Consider the following 27116-nt stretch of genomic DNA (forward strand, 5'->3'; position numbering starts at 1 on the left):
GGGCAAGGTGGGGGGGTGTGGCAGGGTAGAGTTGGAGAGAGGAGGGAAAACGATAGTGTTAGAGGAGAGAGTAGGGGCACTGAGGGGGGTGTGGGAGTGGTCAGGAAGAGGAGTGGGACGGGGAAGAGATGGGGAGGGGTCACTGTGGGGATAGGGAATGGGTAGCATTGGGAGGGGAGACAGAAGTGACATTGTGGAGAGGGGTAAAGTTGGAGTAGTGGCACTGATGTGTACGGAGGGTGTTGGAGGGGGGGAATGAAACAGTAAGTACAGGGAAAGGTTGGGGGTGAGAGTAGATGCTGAAGATGTTCTACGAGTCTGTGGTGGCCAGTGCTATCATGTTTGCTGTTGTGTGCTGGGGCAGCAGGCTGAGGGTAGCAGACGCCAACAGGATCAACAAACTCATCCGTAAGGCCAATGATGTTGTGGGGATGGAACTGGACTCTCTCACGGTGGTGTCTGAAAAGAGGATGCTGTCCAAGTTGCATGTCATCTTGGACAATATCTCCCATCCACTACATAATGTGCTGGGTGGGCACAGGAGTACATTCAGCCAGAGACTCATTCCACCGAGATGCAACACAGAGCATCATAGGAAGTCATTCCTGCCTGTGGCCATCAAACTTTACAACTCCTCCCTTGGAGGGTCAGACACCCTGAGCCAATAGGCTTGTCCTGGACTTATTTCCTGGCATAATTTACATATTACTATTTATTATTTATGGTGCAACTGTAATGAAAACCAATTTCCCCCGGGATCAATAAAGTATGACTATAACTATTTCAATTTTCCAAGTTCATCTTCATGAGCAGAATTTAAAGTTTGATGTTACATCCAGGCACCATTGCTGTTAAATTGCTCAACTGTGAAGAGACGATCCTTCTCCCTTCCCTGCACAATTTACAGAAGCCTCCTTCCTCAATCCTGGTGGGATTACCTACCTTCATTTTTCAGTTCTGTTCATCTGTCCCCGATGGAAACAGTCACCCACCCCCATGATGCCGCCAGTCAAACACAATCTCAAGTTTAATGTACTTATCTTCCCGTGAAATTCTCCTCTGACGCACCGGGTCCGGACTCCCCTCAGAACCAACCATTCTTGCACCGGCTCTGATTTGCTCCTACCAAAGTGACACCAGGACCTCAAGTTCTGGAATTTCCTGCCAAAGTTTTTAAAATGGGTAAGTTTTTGCCTGTTCACAGGCAAATGAGTTAACTGCAAAATCAAATGTGTTCTCTGAAAGCTGGCAATACATCCACCTTCTACCAGCCTTTCACTGCGTCTTGCAGCAGCAATGAGTCCAGTCGGTGTGAAACGATCCTTTGAACGACCATCATCGCCTGCGATCACACCCCACTGAGCGGGTACACTGCAACACTTACCGGCTGCCGCAGCACGTCCTTGGCATTGTTGGTTGTTAAGAACCTGGGGGGGGCGCGCCACGGTGGCGTAGTGGTTAGCACGGCGCCATTACAGCTTGGGGCGTTGGAGTTCAGAGTTCAATTCCAGCGTCCTCTGCAAGGAGTCACTCCCCTGTGGAATGCGTGTGTTTTCTCCCAGCACTCCAGCTTCCTCCCACAGTCCAAAGACGTACCAGGTAGGCCAACTGGTCATTGTAAACTGTCCCGTGATTGTGTTGGGGTTAAACTGGGGTCGTCAGGGATTGCTGGGACTCGAAAGGCCAAAAGAGCCTACTCCGCTCTGTATCGCTACTTATATAAATAAACAAAACACAAACGATGCATTTCACTGTATGTTTCGCTGTACATGTGATAAATAAATCTAAATCATTAGCAAGTCCCCATGGTGGCCACCCCCAGCCCTTCTACCAATCACAGAACATATTACATACACTAGGGAACAAGCCAGTGACAGGCCGGGAAACAAAAAGGCTGCAGTCATTAATAAACTGTAATTATTGTTTCAGAAAGTTACACATCTTCACAAAACCAGCATACATTTTAAACAAAAAGAGAAAAAAAAAGGTGCATGTGAAGAAGAAAAAAATAAATTAAACGTCCACATTGATGCCTCGTTAGAGTGAAGTGGGAAGGGAGGGGGGGACCAAAGTGAAACAAAAAAAAAAACTAGATGCAAAATTGATCGGAATCTATTCAAAATCCAGTTTACATGAGGTGGATTTAAGAGTCTGCGAGAGCAGGAGCCCAGGAATTGGGCCTGGCAACAGAGAAGAAGTTTGCAGTATTTGTCCGTGAGTGTACAGATGTATACTTGTATATACAGGTTTTATTTTATAGTAAGTGTATGATCCGATGTTCCGGCCAAAGCCCGTTCGTCTCACAGGGGAAGAGGCAGCTACTGATAAAATGGAGTTTTTTTTTTTCCCGACTGATGCAGCGTAATTGGTCCTGAAGCACAGGACGTCTGTCACTGTTAGCCATCTTCCTTGGGCGGGGTATACCAACCTGTGGGAATAAAGAACTCAAAATGGTAGATCAGACTATACAGCGCCTGCTCCCGGAGCTAACGTCAATCTACAGTCAGCTCATTCGCAAATGCAGTAGTGACCCTTGTGAGTGTATTTATCGAGCAATGCAGCCCCTCCAACACTTTGAGCTGGGCGACCAGCAACCCCACAAACCCAGACTGGACCCCAGTCTAATCACAAGACAATTTACAGTGACCAATTAACCTACTAACTGGTGGGTCTTTAGACAGCGGGAGTGAACCCGCACATTCCACGTACAGACTCCTTACACAGGACCCTGGGATTGAACTCGCAACTCCGACGCCTCGAGCCGTAATACCGTCACGCTGACAGAGGCCCTACCGTGGCAGCCACTGCGACCGTGCAGAATCCCAAAAGCTTTGATTCAAGTTTATTCATCACGTGTACGTCGGGGCATAAAGCGAAATGTGCCGCCTGGGTGGGCTGGGGAATGCCCGCAAGCCCGCCATGCTTCCAGTGTCAGCATAGCACGCCCAGGATACCAGCAGGACAACACAGAACACAACAAGCAACAGAACAACAGGAAAACAAGCCCCGTTTTCCCTTCACACGCGCATACACTATCCTCTAATGCCAAAACATTCTGTATTCTTTGGCCCCCAGTGGACTCTGATCAACTCCCCTTCCCACCCACCTCTGTAAATACTTTAAACCACTTTTCATAATGCTGGTTACATTGGAAACATATGCTGATATTCTTGCACGTTTTCTTCCATATCTGTACTCTTCACTTTACACACAGCAGTGCAGCAGTGGCTGGATTAAAAGGCTTAAGCCTGTGCCATCGAACCCAATCATCTCAAAATGATCAGTGTTTCGCATCGATGCTTACAGCCGTCAGATACCCCACCGACACCCACTCTAAGGCTTGGCATGCAGGAACACTAAGCTGTAATAACCCTGTATCCCTGCCAGAGGCGCTGACTGCACCAGAGACACACTAATGCCTGACTCTCGAAGTTTACGGTCTGCAATTCATACCATTTTTCTCGTGAATCTGGACCAGCGATTTGTAGGACTGCTGTGCTCTGGTCAGGCTGTACTGTGACTGAAAGGAAGAACACATGCTTTAGAAGTTCAAAGTGCAAAGTACATGTATGTCACTATTATACATAAGAACATAAGAAATAGGAGCAGGAGTAGGCCATCCGGCCCATCGAGCCTGCCCCGCCATTCAATAAGATCATGGCTGATCTGTCCGTAAACTCAGCTCCATCTACCTGCCTTTTCCTCATAACCCTTAATTCCCCTTCTGTGTAAAAAATATCTAACTGTTCCTTAAATATATTTAGTGAGGAAGCCTCCACTGCTTCCCTGGGCAGAGAATTCCACAGATTCACCACTCTCTGGGAAAAACAGTTTCTCCTCATCTCCATCCTAAATCTTAAGGCAATGTCCGCTAGTTCTAGTCTCACCTACCAATGGAAATAACTTTCCTACTTCTATCTTATCTATCCCTTTCAAAATTTTGTATGTTTCTATAAGATCTCCGCTCATTCTTCTGAACTCCAGAGAGTACAGTCCCAGGACACTCAATCTCTCCTCATAGGTTAACCCCTTCATCTCTGCAATCAACCTGGTGAACCTCCTCTGCACTGCCTCCAAAGCCAGTATATCCTTCCTGAAGTATGGAGACCAGAACTGCATTCCAGGTAAAACCCCGAAGGCTGTAACTCACAGTAGAACAAAGAAATACAGGAGAATTTATGAAAAACAACACAAAGACTGGCAAACAATCAATGTGCAAATGAAAGCAAACTGTACAAATGTATACACACACACACAACACTGAGAACGTGAGCAGTTGAAAACTTTAAATGTGTCCATAGGTTGTGGAAATCAGTTCAGTGTTGATGTACGCTGGTTTAGGAGCCTGATGGATGAGGGGTGATAACTATTCCTGATCCTGGTGGTGTGGGACCCAAGGCTCCTGTACCTCCTACCTCCTTCCCAATGGTGGCAGTGTGAAGAGCCCATGGCCCAGATGGGGGGGGGGTCCTTCACGAGGGATGCTGCTTTCTCGTGCCAACCATCCTTGTAGATGTGCTCCTGGGGGGTGGGGTGCTGAAAAGATCTCGCTTCTGTGAGACCTCTTACAACTACTGGACATTCCCAAGTGTTTACCAGTGAGTGAAGTTGGGCCACTGCCGTGGGAAATAGGACAGTTTGGGTACGGCAGACACCTACGAAACGAAAATCTAAACTGATGAGGGTGGCGGACAGGGTGAATGCTTGCGGCCTTTTCCTCCTCAGGCTGGATGAGACTGGAACTAGCGATTCTGGGATGGCTGTGGCTTGAACTAGAGCTCATAGGTTTAGGGTGAAAGATGAAATATTTAAGGGGAACTTTGAGGAGATCTTCTCTCAGGAGCACCATCATGTGGTATGGAAGCTACAAGGCACTGGACTGTAAGACCCAACAGAGGGTAATAGAACCTGCCAAGAGGATCATCGAGCTTTCCCTCTCCCCGATTTGAGACATTTGCCGGGAGCATTTCGGACAAATTGAGGATCCCTACCACGCATTCCCCAATCTCTTTGGTCCCACTACTGTTAGGAAGGAAGCACAGGAGCATCAGGACTAGGATGGCCAGACAGGGAAACTGCTTCTTCCGCAGGGCTTTAAGATTAGTGAATATCATGTCATCATTGAGATCTCGTCACCAGGACAGCAAGCTGTTTAACATACTGTTTACCTGTGCTGTGCAATATATGCACTTTGAATTATATTTTATTAACTTCTCTGCGGTAATATTTTGTTTAATGTGCTGTGTGTGATACAAGACCATAAGACATAGGAGCAGAATTAGTCCATTCAGCCCATCGAGTCCGCTCTGCTATTCCATCATGGCTGATCCTGGATCCCACTCAACCCCGTATACCTGCATTCTCACCACATCCTTTGATGCCCTGACCAATCAGGAAACTATCAACTTCTGCCTTAAATATACCCATGAAATTGGCCTCCACCGCAGTCTGTAGCAGAGCATTTCACAGATTCACTACTCTTCAGCTAAAAAAATTCCTCCTTACCTCTGTTCTAAAAGGTCACCCCTCCATTTTGATGCTGAGCCTTCCAGTGCTGGATACCCCCATCACAGGAAGCATCCTCTCCACATCCACCTTATCTAGTCCTTTCAACATTTGGTAGGTTTCAATGAGATTCCCCCCTCCGCTCTTCTAAATTCCAGTGAGTACAGGCCCAAAGCTGCCAAACGCTCCTCATTCCTGGAATCATCCTCGTGAACCTCCTCTGGACTCTTTCCAAAGACAACACATCCTTTCTGAGATATGGGGCCCAAAACTGTTGACAGTACTCCAAGTGTGGCCTGACTAATGTCTTATAAAGGCTCAGCACCATCTGCTTGCTTTTATATTCTATTCCCCTTGAAATAAATGCTATTATTGCATTTGCCTCTTAACCACAGACTCAACCTTCTGGAAGTCTGGCAGAAGGACTCCCACTTCTAATGTTTGAATTTTCTCCCCATTTAGATAATAGTCCGCAATATTGTTCCTTTTACCAAAATGTATTATCACACATTTCCCAACACTGTATTCCATCTGTCACCTTTTTTGCCCATTCTTCCAAATTGTCTAGGTCCTACTACACTCGCATTGCTTCCTGAGCACTACTAACCCCTCTACCTATCTCTGTATCATCCGCAAACTTTGCCACAAAGTCATCAATTCCATTATCTAAATCATTGACAAACAATGTGAAAAGTAGTGGTCCCAATACTGACCCTGAGGAACACCACTAGTCACATGCAGCCAACGAGAAAAGGCTCCTTTTATTCCCACTCGCTGTCTCCTGCCTGTTAGCCATTCCACTATCCTTGCCAGTATCTTTCCTGTAACGCCATAGGATTTTACCTTGTTAAGCAGCCTCGTATGTGTCACCTTATCAAGCGCCTTCTGAAAATGTGTTGTGGGTGCACTGTAGCCCAGAGGAACATTGTTTAGTTTGGTTGTCTGTATGTACAGGCAGATGACAATAAACGAGCTTGAAGGGGAAGCATAGTAGCTTGGCGGTCAGCATAATGCTTTACAGTGCCAGCTGAAAATTCCCCCACTATCTATAAAGAGTTGCACATTCTCCCCATGACCGTGTGGGTTTCCTCCCACATGCTAAGGATTAGTTAGCTGAGGGTACGGGAAGTGTGGCGACACTGGCGGGCTGCACCCCCCACCCCCAGCACATCCTCAGACCACGTTGGTTGCGACGCAAACAACACATCTCGCTATTTTGACGTACAGGTGATAAATAAAGGTAGTGACTCCGCATGCCCTGTGTGTGACTATATGTGAGGTGTTTTGCACCTTGATTCCAGGTGAACGATGTTTCATTGAGCTGTATATGTGCGTATGGTTGAATGACAATAAACTTGAACTGAAGTGAGCAGAGGCTCTCGACTTTTATTTTCATGCCATGGACCAATACCAGTAAGCCAGGGGTCCGTGGATCCCTGGTTGGGAACCCCTGGGAGGGACACGGCATGGCGAGCTATAGCAAAAATCTGTTCCTGACTTGGGGAGAAGTCGGCTTATGAACAGTTCTTGGAACGGAACTCTTCTGTAACCCATGGACTGCCTGTGCCAGGGAGCCAGCCATCAGCTGATCCTGAATTGCCACAGTCTGCAGACCGAATGGTGCTGGATTAGGAGGGCGAGTGAGTAGCCAGACCCCACACGGCTCTGGAGAGAGTGGATCCCAGTGGAGGATTCCTCAAAGCTAGAACAATTAAATTGGTAAGCTTGTGTTGCATGTAGATCCACAATATCACTGCAGTGTCCACAGCAAAAAAACAGCCACAGCTTAAGGATCAAAGGTAATGTAGATCTGTTGTTGGAAGTATGCACACTCAGTGGCCTTTTTATGAGTTACCTCCTGTACCCAATAAAGTGGCCATTGAGTGCATGGCTGTTGTCTTCTGCTGCTGTAGCCCATCTACATACTTCTGCACACCACTGCTGTTATTTGAGTTCCTGTCGCCTTCCTGTCAGCTTGAACCAGTCCGGCCATTCTCCTCTGACCTCTCTCAATAACAAGGCAGTTTCACCCCCAGAACTACCGCTCACTGGATGTTTTTGTTTCTCATACCATTCTCTATGAACGCTGGAGACTGTTGTGCATGAAAATCTGAGGAAATCGGCAGTTTCTGAGTTACTCAAACCACCCCATCTGGCACCAACAATCGTTCCACAGTCAAAGTCACTTAGATCACATTTCTTCCCCCCATCTGATGTTTGGACTGAACAACAACTGAAGCTGTTGACCACGTCTGATGTTCTTGTACATTGAGTATCTGTCACATGATTGGCTGATTAGATATTTGCATTAATGAGGTGGACGAGTGTACCTAATAAAGTAGCCACTGAGTGTATATACTACCTTGAGATTAATTTTCCTGCAGGCATTTACAGGAAAATAAAGAAATACAATAGAATTTATGAAAATAACCATACATAAAGACTGTCAAACAACCAACATATTAAAGACAAACTGCACAAATAATGAGAACACGAGTTGTAGAATCCTTCAAAGAGATCCTGTAGGTTTTGGAGTCAGTTCAGAGTTGAGGTGAGTGATGTTATCCACGCCAGTTCAGGAGCCTGATTGCTGAGGGTTAATACATGCTCCTGAAGCCGGTGGTGTGAGGCTCTCGTACTTGCTACCCGATGTTAGTAGACAGGAAGGGAGCATGGCCTGGATGGTGGGGGTCCTTGATGATGGATGTTGCTTTCCTGTGGCACTGGTAAGGCTCACTGTAGGGGAGGGTTTTCCTGTGATGGACTGGACAGTATCTACCATTTTCTGTTCCTGGGTGTTGGTATGTCTGTATCAGCTGTGATACAACCAGCTGGAATACTCTCCACTCTACACCTATAGAACCTTGTCAAGTTTAAGATGACATCATGAATCTACGCAACCTTTGACGGCCTCAGTGAAGCAAGAGGAACTGACGCGTGCAAGATGACCCGCAAGCTCTTTGATCCATACCTCCCTTACCTTATTGGCCCCGAACTGAATCCTCGCTTTCCCTTTCACCAGCGTTGCACTGATCTGCATAATGACGGACTCGATGGAGTAGGCGCTGCTCCAGCCCTGGGTGAAAGGTCGACAGGCAAAACGTTAATGACTCTGAACGGGCGCTGGTCGGGGCAGAATGCAGTAATGGTGGCATAGGCTACAGGACACTCATGGACAAGAGGGCATAGTTACAAGGAACCGGTCATTTAAAACTGATGTGGGTAGAAGCATCTTCTCAGAGGGTAGGAAGGGTTCCTAACCCTTTTTATGCTATAGACTGCTACCATTAACCGAGGGGTCTGCTCAACCCAGGTTGGGAACTCCTGGGATACAGGATCTCTGAAATTCTCTATCACTGCTCTACACCACCCACCCCCACCAAAAACCTGAGGATGGGAGGAGATAAGGTTTATAAACACAAGGTGGAGATGGGCAAATGAAGAAAGAAAGAGGAAAAAGATGCAGAAGAGGCTTGAGGCCTACAGACGCGAGAAGCCACGAGGGACATGAGAGACATGTGTAAAGTGTAAATTTTGAGAAAGTTAAAGATGTCTTTCGAAGAAAGGTTGAATGAGCTAAAGCCCTTCTCTATAGGGTGAAGGAGAATGGGAGGTTCCTTGTTAGAGATGCATCTTTAAAGGTTCTTCGTCTGATCAACCACACTCCCCTCTATCTATTATCCTCCGTAACTGCACTGCATTATAAACATTTAAAAAAACTCTTTATGATGCTGTTAACATTATAAATATATGTTGGTATTTATGTATTCACGCACATTTTATTCCACATCAGCACTTTCATCTCTAACTTTATATAATTCTTTATAATTGCTGAATGCTGCTTTTGGTTGCACGTCACGCCAACACAGCAAATTCCTAATACAAGTAAAGGTATATGGTGAATAAAGTTGATCCCTGATAAGATTGTGAGGGGGTCAGATAGAGTGGACAGCCAGCGCCTTTTACCCAGGGGAGACATGGCGAATCTGAGGGGGCATATTTTAGAAGATAGAAATCTACAGCACATTACAGGCCCTTCGGCCCACAATATTGTACCGACCATGTAACCTACTCTAGAAACTGCCTAGAGTTACCCTGCCGCATAGCCCTCTGTTTTCCTAACCTCCGTGTACCTACCTAAGAGTATCTGAAGGTGAACAGAGGAAAGTTTAAGGGAGATGGCAGAGGCAGGTTTTTAAAAAATATACACACAGAGAGGTAACGCACTGCCAAGATGGATGCAGAGGCTGATACATTCAGGACTGTTAGAGATAGCCACATGGATGAAAGGAAAATGGAAGGCTATGGGTTATTTCGGAGCAAAGGGTTAAATTGATCATAGAATAGGCTAAACACAGCGGGCCGAAGGGCCTGTATGGTGTTTTGTGCCGGACGAGGTTTTGAAACAGAGTGGTAGGTGCTTTGAACAGGCTGCCTGGGGTGATGTTAGAAGCAAATATGATGGAAGTGCTTGTAAAGCTGTTAAAATAGGCAGATGAATGGACAGGGAATGGGGGATAGGGATCGTGTGAAGGCATTAGGTGTTGAGCTTCAGTAGTTTGGCACAAAGGACGAAGGGTCTGTTCCTGAGCTGTACTGTTAGATAACGTTGGGTTGTAGTGGCAGAGACGGAGATTCGAACTGTGACGGGAATAACGAGGACACACACAACACATATTCTGCATGCTGAAATGTCTTAGAGGAGGAGTATAGTTTCTGCCACAACCTCGTGGTGGGTTTACTCATAAAACACGCTGCCTCCTCACCTGTTTCGTTAGCAGTTCCATGCAAATTGCTCCCCCTCCAAGGACATATCTGTAGACAAAGAGAGGAAAGAAAAAATCAAATAGCAAGTCTGAGGTATTGGGAAGGGAAAAAAAAATCATCTCTCAGCAGGCAGCAACTCAGAACACCTTGCAGGCGTTTAGCTGTTGTAAGCCCCTGAGGCCTCCGCATTGAGCCAGTTATCTTAACGTACAATGATGTGTGTACAAAAGTTAGCCGGCCAGCAAGATGAACAACCAGTTTATTATCAAAAAATACTTTTAAAAACAAAACTACCTTTGGGCATATTTGCACTGAGAATTGTTGTTCAGGGAACTTGGCTGGTCAATTCTTGTTAAATTTACACTCCTACCTGTGCAGAGAGGAGATTTTGCCTGGGAATATGAATAGGCAGCGACTGTCAAACACCCTCCATACTGTCAGCCTTGATCATGGGTTCAACACGATAATGGTATAGGCATAGAGGTGGGGTGGGGTGGGGGGGGGAAATGAAAATAGGGAATAAAGTCATTCCAAATCTGGAAGGATTAGAGGTTTCCGAGGAGTGGAACAGCCCGTAAAAAGAGTGCGCACGCAGGACCAGGCACCTGTTCACCTGCTTGTTACTGTAAATATAAATTTACCTAATCTAATGTCTAATTAGCCCATGTGGCAGCAGCTCAGTGTATAAAAGCACGCAGACATGGTCAAGAGGTTCAGTTGTTATTCAGACCAAACATCAGAATGGGGAAGAAATGTGATCCAAGTGATTTTTGACTATGGAATGCTTGTTGGTGCCAGACAGGGTGGTTTGAGTATCTCAGAAACTGCTGACGTCCTGGGATTTTCACGCACAACAGTCTCCAGAGTTCACAGAGGATGATGTGAAAAACAAAAAAACATCCAGTGAGCAGCAGGTTTGTGGGGAAAAAGGCTTTGTTAATCAGAGAGGTTGGAGGAGAACAGCCAGACTGGCTCAAGATGACAGGAAGGCAACAGTAACTCAAATAACCATGCATTACAACAGTGGTGTGCAGAAGAGCATCTCTGATCGCACAACACGTCGAACCTTGTAAAGGATGGGCTACGGCAGCAGAAGACCAAACTGGGTATCAAGGTGTACCTAATAAAGTGTCCACTGAGTGTATAATTAATAATAATACTTCTAGCCGGGTACAGGTATTGTTTTTAACTGATGTTTTGATGACAGACTCTGCCATCTTCATCAGGGATGATGCCCAGGCATGTCTAGTCCGGTGGTATTTATACCCCTGTAGTCTGTTCCTCCTGATTGGTTAAGTCCTCATCCAATCAAGTTTCTATTCTCCCACCTTGTTCGCAATTGAATTCCAGTTCTTATTTAGAGAGAGAGAGACCTTCATTTTTGTTAAAGTTCTTCTTCTCAAGTTTGATTTCAATGGCTTCCGTCACTATTCAGTCCCAAAAGCCATTGGCCCAGCACGGTAGTTTTCTGCCATCAACTCCTACGGCCATTGTGAATGCAATGTTTTGCTGCCATCGATTTCTCCTGATAGCCCAAACAGATACACTTCCTCTGCTCCTTGATGTAGGTTTCCACCGTGCGTCCCGTCTGGCCGATATACGCTGCTCCGCATTCACAGGGAATCCTATAAACCCCAGTCGACCCGAGTCCCAGGTCATCTTTGACCTGCACAAGCTGCGATCTGACCTTCCTTATGGGTTTGTGGATGGTATTAATCCGGTATTTCTTCAACATCCTGGCCATCCTTCCAGAAACGGTGGAAATATAGGGAAGACAGGCAGTAGCGCTAGGTTCCTCCTCGTTGTTAGGTTTCCTGGTTTCTCCGTCGGCCCTTTTAAAGGCTGGATTGATTTCCTTCACCTTGAGCCTTTCTCTAGGAACACCGTGCATAATCGTCTTATTTCTTTGTGGAGACTCTCCGGGTCCAAAGTAGTTTTCACACAATCAAAGTAGAAAGAACAGCTCTACATTGGGAGGCGTGATGGTGACTGTTATTATTGAGGTACAAGTCTGTGTGAGTGGGTTTTCGATGGACACCATGCCTGAGGCTACCATCCAGTTTCTGTCGTATTAGAAGGTCCAGGAACAGGAGGCAACATTCTTCTCCATCTACATCGTAAATTGAATGTTTGGATATGTGCTGTTCAGATGGTCGTGGAACTGTTAGGAGTGCCTGGAGTCCATGAGGCCACACTACGAAGGTGTCACTGATGGACCTGAAGAAGCATTTCAGGCGCAAGGACGATGAACTCAGAGCCCCTTCCTCAAAGTCCTCCATGTAGGGATTAGCAATAGCCAGTGACAAGGGTGGTTCCATGGCCACTACATCTGTTTGTTCATGGTAGTTCCCCTTATAGAGGGAGTACGTTGATGTAAAGGTGTGTTCAAAGAGGTCAGTGGAATCCTTATCAAACCTTGACTCCAGGAAGGCCAAGCTGTCCTTAGTGGGAACTCTAGTGAACAGGGACACCATGTTGAAACTGACCATTACGTCCTCCGGTTTCAGCTGGATGTTGGTTATCGAAGTCGGTCAGGTCATTAGGAAGGAAAGGAGATATCGAATATAAGAGCAGGGATGAGATGTTGAGGCTCTATAAGGCACTCATGAGACCACACTTGGAGTATTGTGTGCAGTTTTGGGCTCATTTTAGAAAGGATATACTGACATTGGAGGGGGTTCAGAGAAGATTCACAAGAATTCACAAGAATGATTCCAGGAATGAAAGGGTTACCGTATGAGGAATGTTTGGCAGCTCTTGGGCTGTATTCCCTGGAGTTCAGGAGAATGAGGGGGGGATCTCATAGAGACATTCCAAATGTTAAAAGACCTGAACAGATAGATATGGCAAAATTACTTCCCATGGTAAGGGATTCTAGGACAAGAGGGCATGACTTCAGGATTGAAGGACGTCCTTTAAGAACAGAGATGCGGAGAAATTACTTTAGTCAGAGGGTGGTAAATCTGTGGAATCTGTTGCCATGGGCAGCTGTGGAGGCCAAGTCATTGGGTGTATTTAAGGCAGAGATAGATAGGTTCTTGATTAGCCAGGGCATCAAAGGGTATGGGGAGAAGGCAGGGAAGTGGGCATGACTGGAAGAATTGGATCAGCTCATGACTGAATGGTGGAGCGGACTTGATGGGCTGAATGGCCTACTTCTGCTCTTCTACCTTATGATCTTATGAAGTTTGTGATGTGATGCTCACAGCCCCCAACAAAGAGAGACATCATGGTCGTTAAAGGCATAGTGAGGTAGCAAGTCAGTGGATCTATCCCACTGATGATAGGCCTCGGGAGGGGGGGGAACCCTCCTTGTGTGTCTCAGGGAGCCCGTAAAGTCTTGGTGGTACCAGCACCTGAGGCAGAAGTGTCTTGCGCATGTCTGCTGGCAGTCTGGATTTCTTCAGTAAAAAGAGAGATTATCCTGACAGTTGACTCCGCAGGATCCTACAATAAGACCTCTGCAGGCGGGATCATCCAGAATGTGTTGGACTTTCCTGTGGTATTCCTTGGAGGACATCAGAACCGTCGCATTTCCTTTGTCCGCTGGTAAAATCATGATGGCTGGATTTCGCTGTAGTGCCTGGTGGGCCAGTCACTCTCCTTCTGTAATGTTGGTGTCTGTAAAACAGCCCTTTGCAAGGCTACGTAGACCTCTATCCTTACCTTCTCTGCAGTATCCGGCGGGAGCTTTTGGATTGCATACTCTACTCCGCCAACATAGTCTGATAAGCTCTGGGCACCAGAGCGAAGTTTGGCCCCTTGGCGGGGACTAGAGTGAAGTTTAGCCCCTTGGCGGGGACCAATCTAGTCACCTCATCGATCCTTTGCCCAGTTTGATTGATAACAATCCTTCCCTTCGCTAGCCTGCGAGTCACCCTTGGGCAAGGTGTAGCACCTGCTTAGCCCCTCCCCCTGATCTGGGTCATGGGAGCAGGTGTGGACGGTCGTATGAGAAGCCGGTGCACATCACAAGTCCTGGTTATGCGACCACTGACGCCAGGCAGACAATCTCTGAAGATTATTGATAATGGCTGGTGTCACCAGTCTTGTAAAGACACTGCCCAGAATCATACCAGAAGTCTCTGTTAAGTGTTAGGATTGGGGCCCATCATTGCTAGCACCCCAAGAGATGAAATGGGCTCCAGTACCTCACTGGCTTCATAGCTTATAGAAATACACCCTATGGTTTAACTCGTCCATGGTGGCCAAGATGCAATCAAACTACCTACACCAAAAGCTGGAGGATCTCAGCAGGCCAGGCAGCATCTACAGAGAAGAACGAAGAGTCAACGTTTTGGTCCACCATCAGGATCTCGGCCCGAAACTTTAGACTCTTTATTCCTCTCCATTGATGCTGCCTGACATATTGAATTCCTCCAGCATTTTGAGTGCGCTACTCTGGATTTCCAGTATCTGCAGAACCTCATTTCTATTCTGATCTCATTTTCCTGAGTTCAGCACACATCCTACTAATCTGTCATTATCCTGTCCTAATGTTTTTTTTAAACGTTCAATTCCTGCTGGGATAATTTCCCTGGAAAAGTACAAGACTTAAGGGAATACAACAGAGGTAGCTGTTACTCACCCTCCTGAGAGCACTGGAGATACAACCCGTACAAAGGGTGGGTCGAATGGGAAATTATCCTGGGGAGGCAACAAGAGATCTGTTAATATTCACTCAGTACCCCATTTCCCAGATGAAAAAGCGCGTCTCCACAGCCCACATACAGATTCCCCTCCATCCAAGACCGGTAGCAATTCACTTCGATTTCTTGCAGATCGTAGTAGCTGGCTACGCTGAGGAAGAGCAGAGACTGGGTGACCACTTCACAGCTCATTGGTAACCAGCCTGCAAGCCACATGCTAAATTTGCTCTCACTGGTCTGGGACCAGAGTATGTCACAGAATCGCTTTTGTTTTATAATCCTGCCTGAGCTCTCAGATCTTTGCCTGCCAGTCTCTTAAACTTAAACAATCTCTCTCAAAATCTTTTTTTAACTTTGCTCCCAAACTGTGGAACTCAATACCTAAAACTATAAAGGGATGCAGACTCAGTTGACACTTTTTAAACACCAGCTCAAAGCCTATTTATTTAACTTTGCTTTTAACTAACATCTCTGGCTTCTTATTTTCATGTTTGCACTTTATCCCATTGTAAAGCAATTTAAATTACGCTTACTGAATGAAAAGTGCTCGATAAATAAATTATTATTACTACTTTAACACACAGACTCCCTCAGAGGCTTACAGTTCCAAACAAACTCAGCATATAGCATGAACATCAATTTCTCTAACTTATGGAGGTACTGAGTGCCAGGGTGAAGATACGTCTCTTCTAGAGGAGGCGCAAGGCGCTCCTTCCCTCCGTGAGCCTGCAGGTCACCCTTAGGCAAGGTGTAGCACCTGTTTAGCCCCCCGATCAGGGTCACGTGAAGCCATGGGGCAGGAGGTGGATGGTCGTGTGAGCAGCAGGTACATATCACAAATCCTGGTTATGCAACCACTGAAGAATATTGATAATCGTTGGGGTCGGCCATCTTGCAAAGGCACTGCTCAGAAGGAGACGATGGCAAACCACTTCTGTAGAAATGTTTGCCTAGAGTCACGGGACCACAATCGCCCACATCACATGACACAGCACATAACGATGATATCAAATGACACGGTGCAAAATGATGATGATCTGGAGGCATAAACATCGATTTCCATAATTTCCAGTAATTTCTCCCCTCCCCCTTCACTTTCCATTTCCCAGTCTGGCTCACCTCTTAAGCCTGATTTATACTTCTGCGTTAATTCGATGCGGTAACCTACTCAAGTGGCCTGCACGCATTGTGAGCATTTATACTTGTGCGTTGGTGTGTCTGTGTCGCTCTGCAATTCCGGCACATTGCGCATGCACACACACCTGCCCGTGCAAGGTTTCATGGTCATGGTAGTCTTTCTCAGGGTAAACAAGTTTAAAGTGAGCGTCTTTTTTCGTAAAAGCGAAATGTGTCCTCCATAATTTCGGAGGTCTGTAAAGCTTCATGGAAAGCATTGCAGCCAGAGTTCCTTCCCTGCCCTTCAGTCACCCAATGGGAAGCTATTGCAGCGTAGGAGGAAATGCGATGCTACCAAGCGGACCAATCACAGCTGTTGTGTTCTGCGTTGCCACAACACATAGTTACATTTTGGGAGAGGTGAGCGTCAGGCTCTGGTGTAGGGATCCGCGCCCGCTCTGCGTAGGGTTTGCAGCGACGCAGTACTTACGACGTCGCATTGACGCAGAAGTATAAATCAGGCTTAACTCCTTCTCTTCTCACCTGCCAATTACCTCCCTCTGGTGCCCCTCCTCCTTTCCTTTCTCCCATGGTCCATTCTGCGATTAAGATTGTTTCTTCTTCAGCCCTTTACCTTTACCACCCATCACCTCCCAGCTTTTCACTTCATTCCCCCTCCCCTCACCTGGTCTCACCTATCACTTACTAGCCTGTACTCCTTTCCCTCCCCCCATTCTGGGCTCTTTCCCCTTCCTTTCCAGTCCCAATGAAGGGACTCGGCCAGAAAAGTTAACAGTTTATTCCCCTCCACAGATGCTCATTTTTAATTTATTGATTGAGATACAGCACAGAATAGGCCCACTGAGCCACACCACCCTGCAATCCCCCAATTTAATCCCTAGCCTAATCACAGGACAATTTACAACCTACCAACCGGTACATCTCTGGACTGTGGGAGGAAACCAGAGCACCCTGAGGAAACCCATGCGTTCGGGGGGGGGGGGGGGGGAATCATAAAAACCGCTTACAGACGCTGGCGGGAATTGAATCCAGGTCGCTGGTGCCTGACCTGCTGAGTTCCTCCAGCACGTGTGTGTGAAACTCAATAGAAGTTTTCTTCAAAGGATCACACCTCATCTTCTGCCCAGACCTGTTTCACTAAGCTGCCAACTAACTTCATAGAAATGATCTTGCTTCTCCCCTTTATACCATCTCAAAACCATCCATTTTCTTGGCTGGATAATATTGTTAAGAGTCAAGAGCTATTCGGTATGGAACCAGACCCTTTGGCGCAAGTGGTATGTGCCAATCAAGATTACCCTTTCAAGGTAAATCACTGGGTGTACTTAAAGCAAAGGTCGATGGGTTCTTGACTAGTAAAGGGGTCAAAGGTAACAGGGAAAGGCAGGAGAATGAGTACAAGGGGGAAAATAAGTCAGCCATGATCGAATGGTGGACACTCGATGGGCTGAATGGCCAGGTCTTACCCTCTTGGTGTCCAGCCCTGAAGTGTTAACTGTGTTGCTCTCAACCACGTTGCCTCAGGGGATGACCATCTCAGAGAGCTTCTGTTTTTATCCTGCTCTCCACACTCAAGAGACCCACTCACTCCATCTTTTGCAAACCCCACCCACCCCCATGTTCCATAATCCGACCTCGCAAAGAGCCAGTCTCTCAGATTGGGAAAAGGAATTGGGCTTTATTATTTTGGCGGATGACTGGGCGCATATTTTACAACTAGTCAATACTTCCTCTATCTGTTCTAAACACTCCCTAATTCAATTTTAAGTTGTCCATAGAGCACATATGTCCAAAGATAAATTAGCTCGTTTTTATTCTCATATTAATCCTCTTTGTGACAAATGTCATGGGGAGATAGCCTCCTTAACTCATATGTTTTGGTCCTGTCCTACTCTGGAAACTTTTTGGAAAGACATTTTTAATATTATTTCAAAGGTATTGAATATAGATATCTCTCCCCATCCTATTACTGCTATCTTTGGATTACCTAAAATTTCCAGTAGTCTTTCCCCTTCAGCCTGTAGAATGATTGCATTTCTTACTCTAATGGCGAAAAGATATATTTTACAACATTGGAAGGAGATTAATGCTCCAACTACATTCTTTTGGTTTTCCCAGACGATACTATGTTTAAATTTGAAGAAAATTAGAAGTAATCTTTATGATTCTTCAGTTAAATTTGAACAGACCTGGAGATCTTTTATTCAACATTTTCATTTAATGTAACTTTTTTTTCTCTCTCTGTCCATATTTACACTCCCTTCTTGCTTTTTAACTGTTTTTAATGGAGGTCGGGTTTGAGGATGTGATTGTTTTAAGTTGTTTAACTCTACTTGATACCTAATTAGCCCATTGTTTTGCTTTGCTTTTTAGATCAGTTGCACGGTGGGTTTTTTTTGGGGGTTTTTTTTTCTTTTCCTTATGAAAATTAGTATACTATTATATTACCTTGTTATTTTATATCTAAACTGCACTGTTTGTACTAATTTTTTTTTGTGTGTTAATATCTCTTGTAAAGTTATATTGCAACAGTGTATTAGTGCCTATATGGTTTACCTTTCGTGTACTAATTCAATAAAAAGATTTAAAAAGAAAGAAAGAAAGAGCCAGTCTCACTTCTGATACAAACCTCATTATTTATTCATTTAGATCAGTAAGATCCCAGCCTCAGGTGTATGGCTCCTTTCTGCAGGTGGAACAGAGTTATAGGAAGAGGGCATGGTGCCGTAGTGGTTGGCACTACTCTTTACAGTACAGGCAACCCAGGATCAGTTCCCTTCACTTTGTTTGAGGAAAGTACAAGGAGTTTGTACGCTCCCCCCGAGACCGTGTGGGTTTCCTCCGGGTGCTCTGGTTTCCTCCCACAGTCCAACAACGTACCAGATGGTAGGATAATTGGTCGGTGTAGATTGTCCTGTGATTATGGTAGAATTAAATCAGGGGATCAAAGGGCCAGTTCAGCGCTGTATCTCAATAATAAAAATATAGGCCACTCGGCCCCTCAAGACTTCCTACCATTCTGTGTGATCGTGGCTGTTCTACCCCAGTTCCAATTTCTTCTGTGCCCCTTTCCCAGAGCTGCCAAATCATTTATCTACTTCCTCTTTGGTGAGCTAACACCCAGATAACAGGCAGAGCTGTGCTGCAGACAGCCCAACACCTTACAAGTACCAGTGACCCGGGGTCCAAAGCCACCACTGTCTGCAAGGAATACGTGCGTTCTCCCCGTGACCACGGGGGTTTCCTCTGGGTGTCCTGGTTTCCTCCTACATACCAAGGATGAAAACGTTAGTGAATGGTGGGCATGGCATGTTGACACTTGTGGGCGGCCCCCAGCACATGCTCGGACTGTGTTGGTTATTGACAGAAAGAACACTCTCCAATGTAGGTTTTGATGGACGTACAACAAATAAAGCCAGGCTCTCGCCAGGAATTGAGGGCCTGAGCTATAGGGCAAGGTTGGACAGACAAGGTCTTTATTCCTTGCAATGTAGGAGAGTGAGTGGCAAAGCAAAGAAAGGTTAGTGAAAGGCAGACATAAGGTAGACGGTAATAGTTTTCTCCCCAGGGTAGCAGAGTCCAAAACCAGCCGTGAGGAAAAAGATTTAAAAGGGACTTGAGGGTAGCTTTTCTCACTCAGAGAGTGGTGTGTAGATGGAGAAGAGCTGCCAGAGGAAGTGTTCGAGGCAAGTGCAATAGTATCATTTAAGAAGCACTGGGATAGGTAGGTGGAGAGGGCTTGGAGGGATACAGGCTGAGTGCTGGGCGTGCACTGTGGTCAGCATGGAACGGGTAGGCCGAAGGGCCTGTATCTGTGCTGTATTGCTCCGAGACTGACAATCCATATTTCTCTGGTATGGGGTTTAGAGCAAGTCCAAAGCTTACAGGTGGTCTATCAGGTTTTAACAAAAGTATAAAAATTAATAAAGCCACCAGCCACCCTAGCAACAGGCTTGCTCGTACTCTGTGGTTTGTGTGTGCTCTTTCAGAGAGTAAACCTGCGATGTCATCACTTGCTTTTTTCCCCAAAAAAATGGAGCATATTTTACTGACAGAATTGTTATTCTGTAAAATTTTATTTAGAAATGCAGCACCTTCTGGCCCAACTAGCCGCATTGTCCAGCAATCCACCGACTTAACCCCAGCCTAATCACAGGACAGTTTACAATGACTACTTAACTTACTAACCCGTATGTCTTTGGAATGTGGGAGGAAACTGTAGCACCCAGAGGAAACGGGCATGTTCACAGGGAAGATGTACAAGCTTCCTACAGCCAGCATCTGAATTGAAATATGATGCTTCAAGCTGTAAATAGTGTCTCACTGATCGTTATGCTACCACTTAGTACAACTAGACAAAAGTGCTTTAGTCTGTTCTTATAAAATTTTATTTGACATGTTTGTATTTTTCTCATGGATGTTGAGCATCTAGTGCTCTGAGCCTGTGATACTGCTGCAAGTAAGCTTTTAAATTGCACCCACGCACACACAGACTTGTGCAGATGAGAATAAACCTGACTTTGGGTAGCCAGGTGGTAATTCAGAGGGCAGCTTAGCAGTAATCACATCACAATACCAGTGATCGCCAACTGGGGCTCGATTCCCACCGTTCTCTGTAAGGAGTTTGCACGTTCCCCCGTGACTGCACGAGCTTCCTCTGGGCACTCCTGTTCCCTCCCACATCCCAAAGACACACAGGTTAGAATTAGAGATTTGCAGGCATGCTATGTTGGTGTCTGTAGTGTGGCGACACCTATGGGCTTCTCCTCACTGTTTTGACGCTGCATGTTTCAATGTACAGGTGATGAATAAAACTATTTTACCTTTAACTTAGTTACTTTTCTGTGGGTCCCAACTTTCAGGATCAAGTTGGTGGGCAGCAGACTGGTGTAACCAGCAACCCCGTTTCGAACCTGATCTCCAGCACCAATCAGAACCTGATTTATCATCACTGATAAATGCCTGAAATTTGTTGCTTTGAGGCAGCAGTACTGTGTCTTCGGTTGTCCATCCAAATCCGATGATGACGACGTCCACTCTTTTAATGGTGAGATCTTTGATGACTATACAGTCCTATCCTGGACCCACAAGCTCTATTGCAGGTGGGACATGTATATGTAGTAGTAGTGGCAACCATGGCTGCATTTCTCCTGGCTCTCTTCTGCTGTCTTCTGGTTGTTCTTTCCATCTCCAGAATAGACAATAGGTGCAGGAGTAGGCCATTCAGCCCTTCGAGCCAGCACCACCATTAACTGTGATCATGGCTGATCAGTACCCTTCTCCCCATAGCCCTTCGCTCCACTATCTTTAAGAGCTCTATCTAACCCTTTCTTGAAAATACAAACCCCGTCCCCACACAGCTGTCGCCACGTGTTACAGTCAGCAGTAACCTCCTCCAGATCCTCGGGTCTGATCTTGCACTTCCTTAAAGCATTCTTCATCTGATCCTTATAGCGCTTCTTCAGCCCTCCAGCTGAGCGTCGACCATGATGTAGCTGGCTGTGTAACACTCTGCGGGGTAACTGACATGGGGGCATCCTTATCACGTGCCCCAGCCACTGCAGCTGACGCTGGGTGATCGTGGCCTCAATACTCCTGCAGTTGGTCTTTACAAGTATTTCAGTGTGAGGCATCCGCTCACGCCAGGTAATTCCCAGGATGCGCTGGAGGCAGCTTATGTGGAAGTGCTCCAAGGACTTGCAAGTACCATGCAAAGACAAAAATCTACAAACTGCATTCAGTGGCCACTTTATTATGCATCTCCTGTACCTAATAAAGTGGCCATGAGTGCATGCTCGTGGTCTTCTGCTGCGGCAGCCCATCCACTTCGAGGTTTGACATGCATGCGTTCTGCACACCACTGTTGTAATGTGTGGTCATCTGAGTTACTGTCACTTTCCTGTCAGCTTGAACCAGTCTGGCCATTCTCCTCTGACCTCTCCCACTAACAAGTCGTTTTCACCCACAGAACTCCCGCTCACTGGATGTTTTTTGTACCATTATCTGTAAACTCTAAAGAGTTTTGTGCATGAAGATTCCAGGAGATCAACAGTTTCTGAGACACTCAAGCCACCCCATCTGGCACCACAGTCAAGGTCACTTCGATCATATTTCTTCTCCATCCATTTGGCCCATCGAGTCTGCTCCACCATTCAATCATGGCTGATCCTTTACTCTCCTCAGCACAACTCCCTGGACTTCTCCCAATATCCTATCATGTCATCTCCAATCAAGAACCTACCAAGCTCTGACTTAAATACACTTAACCACCTGGCCTCCACAGCTCCCTGTGGTAACAAGTTCCATAAATTCACCACCCTCTGGCTAAAGAAATTTCTCTGCATCTCTGTTTTAAACCTCTATCTTGCTGTGCTCTCTTGTCCTAGACTCCACCACCACGGGAAACAGCCTTTCCACTTCTACTCTGTCTGGGCCTTTCAACATTCGAAAGGTTTCGATGAGATCTCTCCCCTCATCCTTCGAGATCACAGTGAGTACGGACCCAGGGCTATTAAATGTTCCTGATATGATACCCTTGTCAACCTTTCTGAACTCTCTCCAATGCCAGCACACCTTTTCTTAGATGAGGAGTCCAAAACTGTTCACAATACTCAAGGTGAGGCCTCACCAGTCCCTTATAAAGCCTCAGCATCACATCCTTGCTCTTGTATTCTAGACCTCTTGAAATGAATGCTAACATGGCATTTGCCTTCCTCACCACCGACTCAATGTGCAAGTTAACCTTCAGGGTGTTCTGCACAAGGACTCCCAAGTCCCTTTGCGTCTCAGATTTTTGGATTTTCTCCCCATTTAAGAAATAGTCTGCACAATTATTTCTACTACCAAAGTGCATGACCATGCATTTTCCAACATTATATTTCATTTGCCACTTTCTTGCCCATTCTCTTAATCTGTCTAAGTCCTTCTGTAACCTTCCTGTTTCCTCAACACTACCTGCCCCTCTACCACTCTTTGTATCATCTGCAAACTTGGCAACAAAGCCATCTATTTAATCATCTAAATCATTGATATACAGCATAAAAAGAAACGGTCCCAACACCAACCCCTACGGAGCAGCCAACCAGAAAAGGATCCTTTTATTTCCACTCGCTGCCTCCTACCAGTCAGCCAATTCTCTAACCATGCCAGTAACTTTCCTGTAATACCATGGGCCCTTAACTTGGTAAGCAGCCTCACAAGTGGCACCTTGTCAAAGGCCTTCTGAAAATCCAAATATACAACATCCACTACATCCTCTTTACCTACCCTACTTGTAATCTCCTCAAAAAATTACAACAGGTTTGTCAGGCAGGATTTTCCCTTAAGGAAATCATGCTGACTTTCTCCTATCTTGTCCTGTGACCAAGTACTCCATTAACCTCATCCTTAAAAATTGACTCCAACATCTTCCCAACCACTGTGGTCAGGCTAACTGGTCTATAATTTCCTTTCTGCTGCCCGCCTCTTTTCTTAATGAGTGGAGTGACATTTGCTATTTTCCAGTCCTCTGGCACCATGCCAGAGTTCAATGATTTTTGAAAGATCATCACTCCACAATCTCTACTGCTATCTTTTTCAGAACCCGAGAATGCAGTTCATCTGGTCCAGGTGACTTATGTACCCTTGTGTCTTTCAGCTTTATGAGCACCTTCTCACTTTTCATAGTAACTACACTTACTTCTTTTCTCTCACACCCTTCAACATCTGGCACACTGCTAGTGTCTTCCACATTTCCACATTGAAGACTGATGCAAAATACTAACATAGTTCATCCACCTCGTCCTTGTTATTATTTCTCTGGCCTCATTTTCTAGCAGTCCTATACCCACCCTCATTTCTCTTTTTTTTAAAATACATAATTGAAAAAGCTTTTACTATCCATTTTGATATTGTTTGCTAGCTTGCTTTCATATTTCATCTTTTCCCTCCTAATGATTCTTTTAGTTGCTCTCTGTAAAGTTTTAAAAGTTTCCCAATCCTCTATCTTCCTGCTAACTGTTGCTTTGTTGTATGTATGCCCTCTATTTTGCTTTAACATTTGCTTTGACTTCCCTTGTCAGCCACGGTTGTACTATTTTGCCATTTCAGTATTTCTTCATTTTTGGAATATAGCTATCCTGCACCTTCCTTATTTTTCCCCAGACACTCATGCCATTGTTACTCTGTTGTCATCCCTGCCAGCAGCTCCTTCCAATTTACTTTGGCCAACTCCTCTCTCATACCACTGTAATTTCCTTTACTTCACTGAAATACTGCTGCATCAGACTTTACTTTCTCCCTATCAAATTTCAAAATGAACTCAAAATCATATTGTGATCACTGCCTCCAAAGGGTTTTTCCCCGTTGCAATTTAACTCAACCCCCAAGAATCATATCTTCTGATCCTGTGTCACATCTTTCTAATGATTTGATGCCATTCTTTACCAGCAGAGCCACACCAACCCCTCCGCCTACCTTCCTATCCCTCTGATATACTGCATAACCCTGGACATTCAGCTCCCAACTACAACCATCCTTCTGCCATGATCCAGCGATGGCCACAACATCGTACCTGACAATCTGTAATAGTGCAACAAGATCTCCATCCTATTTCTTATTACTCCATGCATTGAGATATAACACTTTGAGTACTGTATTTGCTACCCTTTTTGATTCTGCATCCCAAATGCACTGATACTCAGCCTGCTGGCTGCAATTTTGTCTTATCATCTCCCTGCCCCTCCTGACGTTCTGACTGCACGCTCTCTTTGCTTTTTACCATCTATCCTATCCCGAACCTCTTGAACATGTCTGCATGCTTTTACGCATTGAGTGCCTGAATAGGTATTTGCATTAATGAAATGTACCTAATAAAGCAGCCAGAATGTATATAAAAAGCTTAAAAGGAATAATGAGGAAGTGTTCATGGACCATTCGGAAATCTGATGACAGAGGGGAAGAAACCATTCCTAAATGTTGAGTATGGCAGCATCATCCCACGTCTCAAAGATGAGCAGGGATAAATTATAAACATGAGAAATTCTGCAGATGCTGTAAATCCAGAGCAACACACACAAAATGCTGGAGGAAATCGGCAGGTCAGGCAGAATCTATGGAAATGAATAAACTGTTGACGTTTCGGGCCGAGACCCTCCTTCAGAATAGATTAATTGCCCAATGTAGTATCTTTACATACAGCCCATCCTGGGAGTGCTGATGAGAATACAGGAAGAATAAAAAGGGACCCGTGTTAGATATGCTTAAATGGCTGCAGACAGTATTGGGATAGACGGGGTCTGACTAGGGATAGTCATCACGGCTTTACGTGTTGTAGGTTGCGTCTTTATTTTGAGGAGGTTACAAGGAAGTTTGAGGAAGGAAATGCAGTGGATGTTGTCTACATGGACTTCAGCAAGGTCTTTGACAAAGTCCCGCATGGGAGATTAGCTCAAAGGTTTATTTATTATCAAAGCACGTATTCATATACAACTCTAACACACGTCTTCTCCAGATAACCAAGACGAATTTCAACAAGGCTCAATTGCTTGGCAATCAGGATGAGGTAGTAAATTGGATTCAACATCAGTCATGGGTAAATTACTGAAAGATCTTCTAAGTATTTGGATAGACATGGCCAGAATAGGGATAGCCAACATGATCTTGTGCATGGTAGGTCTCATCTAGCCAATTTTACAGAGACTTTATGAGGAAGGTTGGTGAGGCAAAGCCAGTAGAAGTTGTCTACATGGACTTCAGCAAAGCCTTGGACAAAGTCCCAGATGGGAAGCTGGTCCAGAAAGTGAAGCTGCTTGGCATTCAGGTTGAGGTATTAAAATGGGTTCAACACTAGCTTCAGCAGAAGACAGGGAGCAGTAGCAGATGCCTCTCTGATTGAAGGCCTGGGTCTAGTGGTGTGCGATTGCCTGGTTAGGATGGCAAGTTTCCCTTCCACGGATGCCATCAGTGAATCCGATGCATATTTATTATAAGCAGTAGATTCATTACCGAGGCAGGCTACTTTCTTTTAATTCTAGATTTTGAATAACTGAAAACAAATCCTACGTTGGGACTTGGAATTGTGTCCCTAGGTCGTCAGTTCAGCTGGCCAGAGTACCAGTAGCATTCAACCTGCAAATGTTTCGGCCATGACAACAGCAGGCGCTCAAGAAGTTAGGGCCTCTTGCAACCAAATTCAAATTCCTGAACTGTCAAAATGAGACCAGAAACTCTGGCCTCTGAGCGACACAGCTCCCAGTTATGTAACAGTGAGAAACGACCCACAGACGGCAGGGCTGATCAGGAAGCTTCTCCCACCCACACACACCACCCCACCCACCCACCCCCTCCCCCCGGCACCTCGCCCTGCACAGTACTCACTTTAAAAGAGAAATTTAACAAAATAAAGTCAACGCCTTCTTTCTCTTTGAGGATTTGGAGGTCGTTATGCAAAGCACTGTCCTGATCGACTCTGCAAGTGAAACAGCAAGAATCAGTCACCAAGACCTGCATTTGTCTAGTGCCTTTACAACAAAGCGGTTAGGGAGGGAAGGAGTGGGAAACAGAGACACGGACAACCAGAACAGGCCGTTGCCCTTGCCCCTTCAAGCCTGCTTCAGAATTTAATACCAACATGGCTCAAGGCCATCTTCCTCATACTCTCACTGTACCTTTTGAACAATACAGGCCCTTCAGCCTGCAATGTTGTACTGAACCTGTAACAGACTCCAGGATCAACCTAACACTTCCCTTCCACATAGCACTCCATTGCAGCCCATCAAATATTGATAGGCCGAGATTTTATTTTTTTTTTATTATTGAGACATAGCGTGGAATAGGCTCTTCCGGCCCCTCAAGTCACATCGCCCAGCAACCCACAATTTAACCCTGGCCCGACCACGGGACAATGATCAATGACCAATTAACCTTACCAACCAGTACATCTTTGGACTGTGGGAGGAAACCAGAGCACCAGGAAGAAACCCACATGGTCATGGGGAGAACGTACAAACTCCTTACAGGTGGCGGGAAGTGAACCTGTGTTGCTGGTCCCGTAAGTCATTGTGCTAACCACTACACTGC

General features: G+C 45.7%; 1 protein-coding gene across 2 annotated transcripts in view; it reads right to left on the reverse strand.

Annotated features, from left to right (window-relative positions):
* Window positions 1–1895: 1895 nt before the first annotated feature.
* Window positions 1896–27116, reverse strand: part of LOC140211900 (ubiquitin-conjugating enzyme E2 Q1) — a 104235-nt gene continuing 79014 nt past the window's right edge. The window contains exons 8-13 of one of the 2 annotated variants that reach the window (XM_072282090.1): window positions 26415–26505; window positions 14861–14919; window positions 10272–10320; window positions 8477–8581; window positions 3454–3520; window positions 1896–2428 (exon numbers count right to left, since the gene is read on the reverse strand). In XM_072282090.1, coding sequence (XP_072138191.1) covers window positions 2397–2428; window positions 3454–3520; window positions 8477–8581; window positions 10272–10320; window positions 14861–14919; window positions 26415–26505 — 403 coding nt within the window. In that variant the 3' untranslated portion in view covers window positions 1896–2396. The remainder of the gene's footprint in view (window positions 2429–3453; window positions 3521–8476; window positions 8582–10271; window positions 10321–14860; window positions 14920–26414; window positions 26506–27116) is intronic. The other variant, XM_072282095.1, reaches the window with a different exon arrangement.

Source organism: Mobula birostris, chromosome 2 (genome assembly GCF_030028105.1).
Source record: "Mobula birostris isolate sMobBir1 chromosome 2, sMobBir1.hap1, whole genome shotgun sequence".
Taxonomy (NCBI): Eukaryota; Metazoa; Chordata; class Chondrichthyes; order Myliobatiformes; family Myliobatidae; genus Mobula; species Mobula birostris.